A 14,604-nucleotide genomic window follows, 5' to 3' on the forward strand; every position below is an offset into this window, starting at 1 on the left:
TGATAAAAATATTTGTGGGTATCCAATTAAAAAATTCCTTACCTCCCTTGCTAGTTAATAACTGTTATAATCTGTGATTGATCGCTGTCATATACTAGTACAGTGTTATATTATCTTTGCTAATGGTATTACGGTTCGATCCTTTTTCCAATTGGCGGAACTCCTAACGATCAGGTGGCGATTATCATGTTGGCCGTTAACTGACCACTGCTGAACATAGGCTTCTTCCTTGTTGGGTTTTGCCAGTAGTTGCCTTTGAAGATGTTTTAAGAGGGACGCTGTTGCCCATCCCTCGCCCTCCGCTACTCGCCTCTTACGACACCCACGGCAAAGGAACAAGCGACCCATGCTATACCGGAACCACACGGCATAGTATTTTTATTAATTTTAGCTTAAAAATATTAGCTTTTGCCTGTAACTTCGTCCGCGTGACCGCGATATGTTCACTGGCGAGAAATAAAATTACCTTATGTCCTTTTCCAGAACACATAAATTAATTGCCATTATAGCATTATTATATTTATAACAAGAATTGTAGTAAGAATAAGTCATTAACTAATAAATATTAGTTAATTAGTGTAATAATTAGTAAATTATTATAATATAATAATTATTCAAGTAAATATTATTTCATAAAAATATTAGTCAATTATACTTATAAACTACTAAACTTATTAGTAGTATTACTAAACATTGTCAAAAATTATTAGGAAAATTTATTAGACTTTAAATAACAATAAACAATAAAAATAACAATGTAATCGAATAATTGATACTGATAATAAGATTAAACAATAATACAAGTTTGTTAATTGTAAAGATCATATAAACGATATTTTAAATCTCATGATAACGTAATATAAAGGCGTTAAACTTGATGGTTATCAAGGATTTTGGCAAACCCGCCATTTTGTTAGACACACAACAGTTGGCTATTGCAATAATATCATCAATAGATGGAATATATACTCTTATAATGGCGGTTTCTCTAGTTGTACATCTAGAGTTTGACAGTGTTCCTTAGACGTGTATAAGGGCGAGGAGTTAAATGCGGTGTTTCTATATTAATCTACTTTGATTTTTTATATCTTTCACCATTCCTGCAAAGTGATGGTGAATTAGACAGGATGGTGCAAGTGGTGGTAGTTACAATAACCAAACGTGACTGGGGGAAGGGGAATGTTAATAATGGAACCTCCATTCATTTTCATCTCCATTTCCATTAAACAAAAAATACATTACTCACGAATATCTCTTTAATTTTAATGCTGACTGTACTAGATATTTCTACAAACAAGTACAATATATTTTTAGTAATTAAGATCGAAATCAAAATTAATGATTAAAACATATTGTAATTGTTTGGATTTTCTATTCAATTGCGTGACGTAAATTGGTCTTAGTTATAATCTAAAATGTAAGGTCGTATTTAATCTTGGAAGCGTCACTAAAATCGTCAATGTCAGTAAAGGAGAAATGAAAGACAAACTATATATAATAATGTTTATTTATCTGACAACTTTTTTGAGTACAATGAATCATTTATAATAATACCATAGATACATTAAAGTTGCAAAGAACTGGTGCCTAAACTGGTTATCCGAAGAACCCGTATCACAAGGCACCAGGACCCCTCCCTGGCATGAAATATATAATTGAATAGGGATACAAAAACCTTTCAAAAATTATCTTTCTTTTCTTATATATTTTTTTTTTATTTTAGATGATCATGTAAGACCCTTTCCAGCCAGTAAGCCGCACGTTTGTTTGATCCTGTGTTATAAAAAAAAATAAGAGCTATATCGATTTAAAGTTCACTCCCACTAAAATTTTTCTTACCTACCCTTATTAATCATAATATTATAGTAATTATTATACATTTAAATCTGCCGTTCTGAAACATTTTACTAAATAAATAATCATCCTCTTTAATACGAAGTGAATAAGCGTATATTCAAGCTTACTTATATATTTATGAGCGACGCCTTTTTATGTTCTTTTGGTTACAATAAATAAATTATTCCTTTTTTTTTCTGAAAAATTAATGCATGCCGTGGTAACCAGTGATTAAGCCAACACTATATACCTGAACTATTTGCATAAGATAAAAATTGTAAAAATAGATATCTAGTTGGTTGCTCTAATAAAAAAAAGAAAAAAATATATAAATATGAGTGAGTTTGTTTTATTCACCTTAATGGCTTAACCTAGAGGCTTAACTTAGAGCTGCCTAAGCAAACACCTCATCGGCGCCCCTCAAGCGGGCATTATATTAAGTATAAATTTTATCTGGTACTAGTAGTAAATATTGATGACTAAAGTTATGTATTATTTATTTAAAAATAAATACTTAACACATTCATAAAAATGTTAATGAAAATTAATTGTTAATAATATCGTTGTTTAAAAATAGCTATAATATATATTATATATATATATATATATATATATATATATATATATATATATATATATATATATATATATATATATATATATATATATATATATATATATATATATATATATATATATATATATATATATATATATATATATATATATATATATATATATATATATATATATAAACAGGGTCCATAATTGAAATGTTATCTACTAAGTATATTATGGAATAAGAAATAAATAAAAATATATAAAATATCTCTGACAGAGATCTCTTCCAGTCAACCCAATAAAGTATGTCGTTAGCGGGCAGCTGAAGTGCTACAACTATTAATATTTAGAATACATAAATACATATAAATATAATACCTACCTACTTATATAATAAATGTTAAAATGTAATAAATGATTATACTACTTACATTAGAAATTTAGTTTAATGATTTATTATTATTATAAAAATATAATAATAATATAATTTATAAATTATAAAAATTATAACTCAAGGGAAAGAAAATGTAATTTCAACCTTTTCTTGTCAATAAGAACATATATGTACTTACTAACAAATAATTTTATGTTACTCTTTTTTGTTTAAAAATTCGGTGCGCGCACTCATTTGTAACTTCAAGCCCTTATTCACGTGCCTAGTTTTCCTGAAGGATAATCCGCTTCTGTATACTCGTACTCTATGGGATGAAGGGGCTATAGGTTATTTGTTTATTTTTTATTCTGGTCCATAAACATATCCGGTCACGCGGAGGATGTCGCGGGTAAAATCTAGTATGTAATAATCAGATTTTTGTGAGATTAACTCATCACTTGTTGAAAATATTATTGTTTAACCTATATCTTCCAGGGGGAAAGGGATTGTTAAGGATCAGGTCGACCTCCACTCGGTTCCCCCTGGGAAACATTGGTAGAATTCCTCACGATGGGCTATAACTAACCTCTTTTCATCATCACCTGTTATCCTTCACTGGTACCCCACGCGTATGCCAATAGCGCAGGCAGGCAGTAAAATTACTTGAGACATTTTCAGATAATAAACGAACATAAATAGAGACATAAATTCTTAAAAATAACTGATTTCGGTTCTATTGCTCTGTGTGTAGGTACCTACATACTGTTTAACATGACCTTTGTATTTCATTACATAATACGTACATACAGAATCAATGTTATTTAGTTGAACGAGAGTAGGTATAATTATTATACTAATTATCCCAAATAGTGTTCGACCGACGGACTCTATTACGTTATCAAATGTTTTTAATACCTATGTTCATATTTACGATATATAGCACAATATTGTCGTTTCTAAAATTATTTCATAGCGAACATAGTAACCTGTAGAGAACAGATATTTATATAATTTAATGTATATGACATAATACACATACACACGCACGCACGCACGCACGCACACACGCACGCACGCACGCACGCATGCTTGCACGCACGCGCGCACGCACGCGCGCCCACACGCACGCACTCACGCACGCACGCACGCACGCACGCACGCGCACGCACGCACGCGCGCACGCACGCACGCACTCACGCACGCACGCACGCACGCACGCACGCACGCACGCACGCACGCACGCCCGCATTAAGCCCGCATAAGTATTTTGTAGCCATTACAATTGCGCGGGCGTTGGTAGTCAATGTATATCAAGATCGAGATAGATTAATGTTAAGCTGTCTAATATCTAGACTGGAGGTTTGTGTCCAGTTAACAGTTGTCACGTGATAGATAAGCAGCAACAGCCGGTACCAATACAAAATGTTCAATAAATATTATTGATACCCATCTCCTGTATTTTTTTACTATAAGGACTATTTGCTCTATTTAGATCTAAGAATAAGGAATTACTTAGAAGGAATGATAAAATTGTCAATTTATAGCAGGCTAGTGTATAGAAAACGTTATAAGATCGTATAATCCTACCAAATTCAGATACAACCTGCTTGCATACTTTCTACATAAACTGTGTCAAATATATAATCTAGTAATAAAATTTGTCATTGACTAATAATTGACATATCAAACATTTTCTATACACTAGCAACTACTATTATATTTGCATAAGAAGAAAGGAGGCAACCATATGATTTACGGTTTTTATTTTATTATTCCTTCTATGTAATCCCTTGTAATTGTATACCTAAGAAAGGTATATAATTAAACGATGAAATCACAATAGTGCCAACTTACAAAAATACTGTCAAATGTGATGCAAATGGCTGCCTACTATTCGTGACCGTTTTAACTTTGTATATTTCTTTTTATTTTGACGTGGTAATATGACTATATATAATTAATATTGAGTCTGTTAAGAAATCTATTCTAGAAATTGTTTATATATTACAGGAAGTGTTGAAAACGTGTATTTACTATCAATAATATTACGATATTGAGTTCTAATATTGTATAAAATAATAAAGGTATTTATGAATGTTACCTTTTGGTTTATTTTTGATAAAAAAATGTGCATCGGAACATGCAATTTGACATAAAATTCTAATATTTCTTCTATCGTGTTTTTACTATAAAACTTTTTACTATATAATATAATCATAACCCTATTCATATCCAATTTCAACATCGGGCTAGCCAACATAACAAAAGAAAGGAGTTTTTTGTGTACATTGGTAAGGTATTCCTGACCAAGTCGTTTTACGTGGCTGGATGAACTGCGTTCTTATATCGCTTGGTTATATACTAGAGATGTTGATGAGATGATTTTGTAATTCGATTAATGAGTAATTACTAATTTTAAAATCGACTACTAAATTAGTAATATACTAATTTCCGTATTCCAATGATTTTACTAATTAGTAACAAATAACAACAAAACCCTTCCTCTAAATCTAATACTAATTTCATTCCATAGTCTGTATCCATTACTGCTACATTACCATCTTAGTAAAAGCCGAAGATGAAGAAAACACTATCAAGTATTTACGCAAATTTCTACAAAAAACTATATATACTTTTATGGACAATTATTTAATAATAGATAATTTTTACTAAATTTAAATTGGCAATAGTCTTATCTATTAAAAAATCTACGATTGACTCGATTCGGCTATGTTCGTGTCGACTCGTACAGCAATAGCTACTAATGAATGATATTAATAGTCGGTTGATAATCATCATCTTCCTACCCTTATCCCAATCATTTGTGGTCGGCGTAATATGATTTTATCCATATTACAAAAAGACTTCGTTTTTAGTTTTACGACCGGCCACCTGCCTGACGTCAACCCTCTTTGCTCGGTTGATAATAGTAGCGGATAAATAAAATTAGTAGTCGAATGATTTGATAATCATTCGAATAATTCGATCGATTTGCTCAGTCGAATAATTAGTAGTCAGTAAAGTTGTGCATCGCTATAATATATTTTGAAAATTAATTTTTGTTCTCAGCTATATTAAAAATTTCAGTAAAATGTCATTTAATTTTCTTATAGGTGCAAATAAAACTGCTTCCGTTCTTAAAGGTAAATTATTAATGAACACCTATCGCCTAGAATTTAGGTTATAAAATTGTTTATCAGTGAGAGTAATAGGATCTTGAACTTTTGCAGAATTTGTTCGAAATGCTAGTAAGAAGACTGGTGGTAGCACGAAGAACACAAGCTGTAAAGTGAAACCAAAGCGTAGAGGTTGGAAAGTGCAGGATGGGCACTTTGTTGAAGCTGGACACATGCTGGCCACACAAAGAACAACTCGATTTCATCCTGGATTGAATGTTAGTTTGTGCTTTATTATCTGGATTTTTTGTTTTAAGAATCTTTAATTTACATAAGTAGTTATTTTAAATTTGATTTAGCAAGTGTTTACTAAATAAACTTAGCTATTTAGTAATGTAAATATAAAATACTCTTACAAGAAGTAAATACTGCATATAAGAAGTTACTTAAAAGAAACATATTTCTCTTAATTATATGTCTAATTGTCCAGAAAAGCGAATTTTGATTTTAATGTTATAAAAATATATATTTTTTTATGCAATATGGAATGAGAAAAAAGTGGCAACTGTCACCCATAGAATCAATTTTTATCAATTTATGAGTTAAACACAGTTTATATTATTCAGTGCTTTCTACTGTTTCTTTATAAAGAACATTCACAAAACGTGTTCTAATAGCATTTATTGAAAATGTTGATATGTATTAAATTGATCGGACTATAAGATGATTTGCTGATATTCAATATATACCAGCTTTTAACTATCTACCACTGAACTTGGCTTCTCCCGTAAGTGGGGTTTTGCTAGTAGTTGCCACATTTGGCAGGCAAGTGGGTAACCGTAGTTAGGCTCTTGGTGATATTTAGAGAGGTTTTTTTAAATGGACAACAATGGAATGGTAGCTCCACCTGCGCTAACAGTATACGTTGGCAGGGCACCAGTGTTTAATGATAGGTAAGAATGAAAAAGCTAGCCAGTTAGCCCATCTTATTGAATTCACCAGGAATTTAGAGCAATAGTTTCCAGGGAAGACCACATGGAGGTCTACCTGGTTGGGCATATTGCTAGCAATGGGACTGGCAGTCCACATAACTAACAATCCTTGCCCCTTGTTTAATAAGGTTGATAGAGGAGAGGATGCTGCTGTCCATCCCTTGATCATTTAGTTCCCTTAGCACCTTTTACAACACCCACTTGAAAGGAAGGTGTGGCTCATTCTATCCCAGGACCATATAGCAATAATAGTATGCACAATTCATAAACTAAATAATTATTGAATGTGTTAATCTGTTAATAATTTAATTTCAGTGTAACTTTGTCATAAATATTTTTGTGACAAATTCAACAAAATTTGGTTTCCTTTTCATTAAGCTCTATTGGAATAGTTTAATCTTATTAATATTATAAAATTGTAACTAGACAATGTCCATACATAGGAGATATTAAAGAAAAAGTGATTTAAGGTGTTTTAACAAGAGCAATTGTCACATAATCTAGAATAATAAATTTTGAGATTTCATGTCTGTATGTTGGTTCTGGCATCATGCAAATACTACTCTACGAAATTGACTACAGTTTCAATAGCTGTGTTCCTGAAGATTTAACTTAAACTCTGTATATCAAGATATATTTAGAAGAATTTAGTTACTATTTAGAAGTGATTTATTGCAGTGGTTTTATTGGTTTTCCTACTTCTGAAATCTACATAGATACAAAGTAATAAGCAAAAAACCAGTAATATTTATGTATGCATTATTTTGGCAAATGTTTTCTAACAACTTTTAAAAGTACTATATTGATTGATTTTGAATTATAATAAATGTGTGAAATAATAAAATAAAAGCTGTGATTGTTGCGAATTTTGTTTTAAATTGTCATTATTTATTGTACAGGTTGGATTTGGTCGAAATGGAACTCTTTTTGCTATGGAGGCTGGCCGCGTGGTGGTGACATGTGAGAAGTTTGATCCCAATTGGGAGCATACATGGGTGCAGCGCTTATACGGTGGTCGTGAACAACAGACAATACTGAAGAAATATTTCAATGTTATACCTGAACCTCAACACCAGAGATTTAAGCTTATTGATGAAGTTTAAACAAGCCAGCTGTAATAATAGTCTGATCCTTAAAATGATTTTGTATAACCTAGTCAATGAAGCCGTTTCAGTGTGTTAATATTGTGCCTTCATTAGAGGGCGTCACTTGAATTCAGCAGGTTATATGAAATTATACATTTAATTGACTCACCTCAATGCATTGTTGAAGACACTGATCTGTTATTGAGTAAAGGATTTGTTAGTCCAAATACTAATTTTTTATAAAAAAACTGATCAGTGTTCAGTATGTTTAGATAATCTGTAAATAGTTAATATAATAGTAATAAAATCTAAATATAAAAGTTAAATTGAATTGTTTTATTTATTAATTTTATTAGCCAATATTTTAAATTACATACTAAGTTTCATTATGTAAAAAACGAAATTTACAGAATTTCTCAAATTGTATCTATAAATTTAAAAATGACATCTAGAGAATTTCCCAAGAACTACAATTTATTTGAAAAATATGGAACTGCAATAATTCAAGTGAGTGTTAACAGAGGGCGCTTATAGTTTTTAATGGAGAATGGAGATTATTTATGATGAAATGACCAAGATGCAGTGGTAGGAACGTTGCTTAGCATTAACGGTTTCAGGTTTGATTATTGGTTGGACCTATTTCAGAAAGGTTTTTTTTTTAAATAAGTTTAGCTTGGAATGTTATAGGTGCTTATCTAGAACACCATTAGCGTTATAAAAAGCTAAGTATTTTATTTGTTATAGACTTTTATTGACTGTTTTAATTTTACGATATATGACATGGTATATTGCTAGCAATGGAATCTAGACCTAGTTTCTAGCAATATCCTGTCGCCCTCGTACCTAATTATTTTTTTATGATTATTTTATTGGCTGTCTTATGTGAATAAAGGCATGTATGTAATATAATATTCTGAAAAGAAATTGTTAGTAGTGGGTATTCGCAACTCTATTGCTAGAAGGGAAAGAAATTGTTAGTAACAGGGACCTAGCAATGAGGCTGTTCTAGTAATACAGCATATCAGGTCGACCTCCATGCGGTTTTCGCTGTAAATCATTTCGGTAAATTTTAGTTGAATTCGTCACGATGGAGCAACTGGCCTGTTTCATCTTAATCTATCATACTTCACTGGATCTCCGATAGTGCAGGTTGGGTTACTATTTTCACTTATAAAAACCCCATTGCTTATTTATATTGGTATACCATATCAGGCTGACGTCTACGTGGTTCCCCTGGAAACCAATATGATTGTTTTATTGTTGAATTGGTCACGTTGGGCCAACTGACCTGTTTCATTTTCACCTATCATTATCTCTCACTACTGTCCCTCCAGCGTATACAGATAGCGTAGGTGGTTTTTTTTAATGGGTAATAATGAAATAGTAGCCCCTCCCGCGCTATTGGTATACACTGGCAGGGCACCAGTGAAGGATGATCGGTGAGGATGAAGCAGACCAGTTAGCCCATCGTGACGGATTAAATAGGGATTGTTCACGATGGTTTCCAGGGGGAACCACGTGGAGGTCGACCTGATAGGGTGTATTGCTAGCAGTGGGTTCATTAGACTCCATTACTAACAATCCACTCCCCCCCGCGAAGGCGGGGTTACCATTACATTATAATGTACTAAGAACCAATCCATTATCATTTATTAATAGAAAAATATATATAATATACCTAAATAGGGGGGACAGGGATTGTTAGTAATGGAGACAAAATCCCATTGCTAGCAATATACCCAACCAGTTCGATCTCCTCGCGGTTCCCCCTGGAAACTATCATGGTTAATTCCTGATGAATTCACCATGAGAGGCTAACTGGCCTGTTTTTCATTCTCATCTATCACCCTTCACTGGTGCTCCGCCAGCGTATCCCGTTAGCGCAGGCGGGGTTACCATACCATTATCACCCATTAAAAAATTATCTAAATAGAGGAGGTATATGTATATACCTAAATAGGTCCCTACAAGTTGGATGTAATAACTTTGCATTTTACATTCGTAGATACGTACTATGTACACACGCTGCAATGTTATATGAAGAAAATGGGAGCTACCGTGAGTTAAGGACAAATTTTATTGGTCTAATAAATATCCCGTGGTTGGGTATAAATCGCAAAATATTGCCGACTGGAGCGCTGTATGGCTTTAGAAAATATTCAGTTTAGTTGGATTTAGCTGTTTTGTCATTGTGCGGGTTTTTAAATTAATTTATGGTGCTATGAATTTGTTATTTTCTTTACAAATTATTACCTAGTAATACTTGACTTTTTTATTTTGTGACATACGTTAGACAAGTGAACTACAACAAGCTGGTCACATAGCTTGAAGAACAAATAACTGATGAGGAGGAAAGGTTCTTGAGTGGCGACTCTGTACTGGCAAACGGCCTCAACAAATAGGATGACCTCCCACTAGATTGTAGGGAGTCAGTAGATATAGGTGGCATAGGAATGTTCCTTATCTATGGGGGAGGCCCGTGATAAACAGTGGACGGATAATGGCTGAGATGATGATGATGATGATGATGATTGGACAACTATGAAGTAATCATTAATTAATGATTTTTTTATACAACTTAGAATGGCAAACAAGCGGACGGCCCACCTGATGGAAAGTGGTAACCATCGCCTATAGACATGAGCAGTTCATGGACATAACAGAGTATACTGTTTCGCTCATGATACCCCCCCATGCGATGCCATGCGTTGACTCAGGTGTTATTCCTTTGTACCCTGTAAATTCACGCCATATCACACCCTTCAAACCGAAACACAGCCATGCAAACACATGATTACTACATAGTTGTCTTTTATAAAGTTTTAGATACATTATGTACCTATTTGTTTTTATTTTATTTTGAAGTTCCCCTTTCAAATAATATTTTCTTAGGTAAGTACCTAAATAAACACGATCATCCATACGAACAAATAAGATCCATTATAAATGCAATGAATTTCTTTCGTTGTATATTTTGATCTTCTTGGAAAAATATTAGGGCTACCGTTGTCCATGAACACTTTTTTTTAATGAGTGATAATGGTATGGTAACCCCGCCTGAGTTATCGGTATACACTGGCGGGGTACCAGTGAGAGATGACAGATGAAAGTAGGTCAGTTTATCTCACCTTGAAATTAAACTAGAATTAACCACGATGGTTTCAGGGAGCACCACGTGGAGGTCGACTTGACAGGGTATATTGCTAGTAATAGGGCTATTTGAGACCATAACTAAAAATGAATACCTTGTAACAAGGGTGTAACCACGAACAGCAAAGCTTCATAGAATCAATTTATTTAGTTTAATTTCTTTTTAATATTACACTTAAGGATGAATATCAACGGATAGGTTTGTGTATCTACAGTTATGCTTACATATTTCTGTAGTTAATCGATAGGTAGGTAACCAGTAGGTACAGATATTACTACATTTGGCGCCATATGTAAGTAACAGGAGCATAAAAAATCACAGGTAGGGAGAGGAGATTGCCGATTTTCCGGAGTTGTAATGACGTCCGGCCGGTCCGGATGTTGACCGGTCCGGACTGGAGCCAGTTGGAGCTTATCAGTGTGCCCGTGAGTTTAAAATATAAGATCGGGCTAGAAATTGGCCTGTACATTTGCTGTTATACTCGTATCTACAGATTTTTTTTTATTCCATGATGATATTTAAAATCGCGTTATAATTACTCATAAAAACTGTAACGTCCTACAAACCTATTTTAGTTGTTGAAGTGTTTTGCCACTTTCTTTCAAATTGAGAAATTAGCGTAAAAATTAACGTTTTCATAAATAATGGGGATAATATTTAACTATAATAGGAGTTTCTTGATATTACGAGTGATCGAGTTTTTTCGAATGGCTTAACATATTAATTCGCAAAAATGGCAACACATGTTGGGTATCTACCATGAATATCAGCGTATTCTGTGATGCCCTAGATATTCTTTATGTTTACTCATTAGATTATATAGATAGAACGTATCCATAGAAATACTTTGAGAAAAACGGGTTAACTTTTTTATACAATTAATTATGCGTGGTAAATAGTTAATAGTGATTACTTTCCAATTTCTATATTTATTATGTCATAATATTTCTGCATCTTTTCAATGCATATACACTTATTTTATTTATTATATAATATGTCTAGATACATTGTATGTGTAAGTATATAGAACACTGATAAAATAACGAGTCAGCTAATTTGACAATTAGATGACAAAAAGTTGGCCGGTATTTGAGGCTTGATGATCTATATAATCTAAAGTCTATTCGTATAGGCCACGTTACTATTTTTCATCTGATGGGTCGTCAGCTTGTTTGCCACTCCAAGTAGATATCACATAAAAGAATAATAACTTCGCACGTGCAAATCGAAGAGCAACTGGGGTTACCATTCCATTTTCATCATAAAAAACGAACCTGTGTGTGTATGTTGACGGAGTAAAAATACAAATGTGTCACCATTCATTTTGATTCCCATGATATCGTTAGAGTCGAATAAGGGGAACAAAGCACAATGCAACAAAGTACAAGAAAAGAAACATTTGAAATAAGTTCCTGTACTAAGCTGAATAATAATATGGAATAAGTAATACATTCCAGTAATATCTTTCATGAGAGATTGGCTTACCGTGTAGTCCCGGCATAGAATAGGCCATCCCTTCTTTTACCGTGGCAGGAATTGGTAGCAACTTCTTTGTTAGAACATCATCAAAGCCTAACTGTGGTTGCCAGCACGCCTACCAAGCGTGATAGCTACTGCCAAACCCCTCTAATGGGGGTGGCCTGTTGTTCAGCTGTGGATATGGCTGATATGATGAGGATGTTGAGTGACTCGGATTATCCCAGCATTAGAAAATTAATAGATTCATTTGGATTACATGTATATAATCCCAAATATATACATTAAAGGTTTTCATATTCATCATAAAAATACTTGGTTAAAATTAGTTGTACCTAATATTTCCTTCTTGTTCCCCTGTGGCATATATCATTTTGGATGATAATGCTAGGAGGGTGAGAATTTATAGTAACAGACTGGCTTTGATACTACGTGCCGTTTGTTTATTTAGAAAGAGCACACAGTTGACTTCTCATCGTAAAGAAGCTACGCCGACCCCGTTGGTAATAATATGGAAATACTCAGGTTTCGTTTTACAACTTAATATTTGCATTTCTTGAACAGTTATTGAAGGAACGGTGTAACTTGTTTAGATGTAGAAAGCATTATTTTTTTAATTCTATTTCTTTATTTCGACTATAATTAAGAGAGTGTGGTGCTATCTGGTTTCAAAAATGTCTAGATCACCTTCGTTGTATGCTTCGAAATAGGAAGCACGTTACAATAATTTTTAAAGGATCTTAGCATGAGTTTGAAAGTTCAGAGGTTTATGATTTTGACTTTGGGACTAAGCTTTTGACCGCACTTCATCTTAAATTGTTATTGCCAGGGGCGTCGACTCCGTGGAAGCTCGGGGGTTTTAGCAACCACGAGAGGTAAATAGTCGGTGCGGATCACTCATGACGCTAGACATCATAATACAACTAAAATAATCCTCATCTCATTATTTGTTGTTTAGGTGGCGTTTGCTTGACCAGCAAGTAGTTCTTTCAGATGTAATAATGATGATGTACCTAGTTGAAAAAAATGCAAAAGTGCATGAGCACCCGTGAGGTTTTTTAGAAGCCCCTGGTCAGTGTCGGATTAAGCAAGCGCGGGGCCTGTAGAAATTTCAATTAAGGAGCTCCTGGTTTGCTTTAGGTAATCAAGTTTATGATATTAAAAAAATCAATCTTGATTTAATTTGGCCAAATTTATATCAACTTCACTGAATAAATCGTATTCAATATCCATTAAGGCTCTTTTGGATCACCTTGATCCAGACGTTTTTGACTCAAAGTGTATCTTATTTTTAACGCGTTTTAATGTTGAAAAAGAAAGTTCACCACTACAGTTTTCTGACAGTAATTTTTACGGTCAGAAAACATTGGCTTATCACCAATTGCGCGGGGGCCCGTAGTATTTGCTACTCTTGCTGTGTGGCTAATCCGCCATTGATTATTGTCCAATTAATCTGATAACTGTTGTTATATTCAATTAATATAAAAAATAAAATTTTAGTGTGTATCTACTTACAGTACATATATGTTATATGTACTGTAAGAATAATACACAGAATGATACACACTTTACGTATTATAAATACTGAAATTAATGAATATATTTGGGTATTGACACATTTGTTGAATCACGTGATTTAAAAAAAATATACAACAGTGTGTCCTGGCTCTGTTTCAATGTTTTCCACGAGAACCATAGTTTTCAGTGGCATGGTATCAAGTACGTTATCGTTCACATTTTAATATTTAATAATTAATAAGGAATTAAAGGAAGGCGATAAACACGCCATACGATATAAATAAGTAATATATTTAATTGCTAATCGAGTGAATTAAGTATAAACAATGATAAAACCATAACAAGTCAGTGTTGTGCCACATGAAATATAACAAATATGACACATGATCGCGTAGTTTCGCGCCATTCCCCTCGGTGCAGTCGAAGGGTGCTCAAGATTTCCCACTTGTAATTTTTCTCGGCAGCCATATTGCAGTGTTCGCCCAATAACACTCAC

The 14,604-nt window shown here is 33.3% G+C and overlaps 1 protein-coding gene and 1 long non-coding RNA gene across 2 annotated transcripts; one reads left to right on the forward strand and one right to left on the reverse strand.

The window, feature by feature from the left end:
- Positions 1–1,171: 1,171 nt before the first annotated feature.
- Positions 1,172–5,122, reverse strand: LOC128200869 (uncharacterized). Its single transcript, XR_008252934.1, has 3 exons — positions 4,872–5,122; positions 2,970–3,095; positions 1,172–1,773 (listed from the first exon to the last, which is right to left on the reverse strand). It is a non-coding gene; the product is annotated as an uncharacterized LOC128200869 (long non-coding RNA).
- Positions 5,123–5,757: 635 nt separating this feature from the next.
- Positions 5,758–8,289, forward strand: LOC113509098 (50S ribosomal protein L27). Its single transcript, XM_026892380.3, has 3 exons — positions 5,758–5,913; positions 6,001–6,164; positions 7,778–8,289. Exons 1-3 carry the CDS (start codon positions 5,862–5,864, stop codon positions 7,979–7,981), a joined length of 420 nt encoding a protein of 139 aa, XP_026748181.1. The 5' UTR covers positions 5,758–5,861; the 3' UTR covers positions 7,982–8,289.
- The last annotated feature ends 6,315 nt before the right edge of the window (positions 8,290–14,604 follow it).

This window comes from Galleria mellonella, unplaced genomic scaffold, assembly GCF_026898425.1.
Source record: "Galleria mellonella isolate WM207_F2 unplaced genomic scaffold, CSIRO_AGI_GalMel_v1 utg300, whole genome shotgun sequence".
NCBI lineage: Eukaryota > Metazoa > Arthropoda > Insecta > Lepidoptera > Pyralidae > Galleria > Galleria mellonella.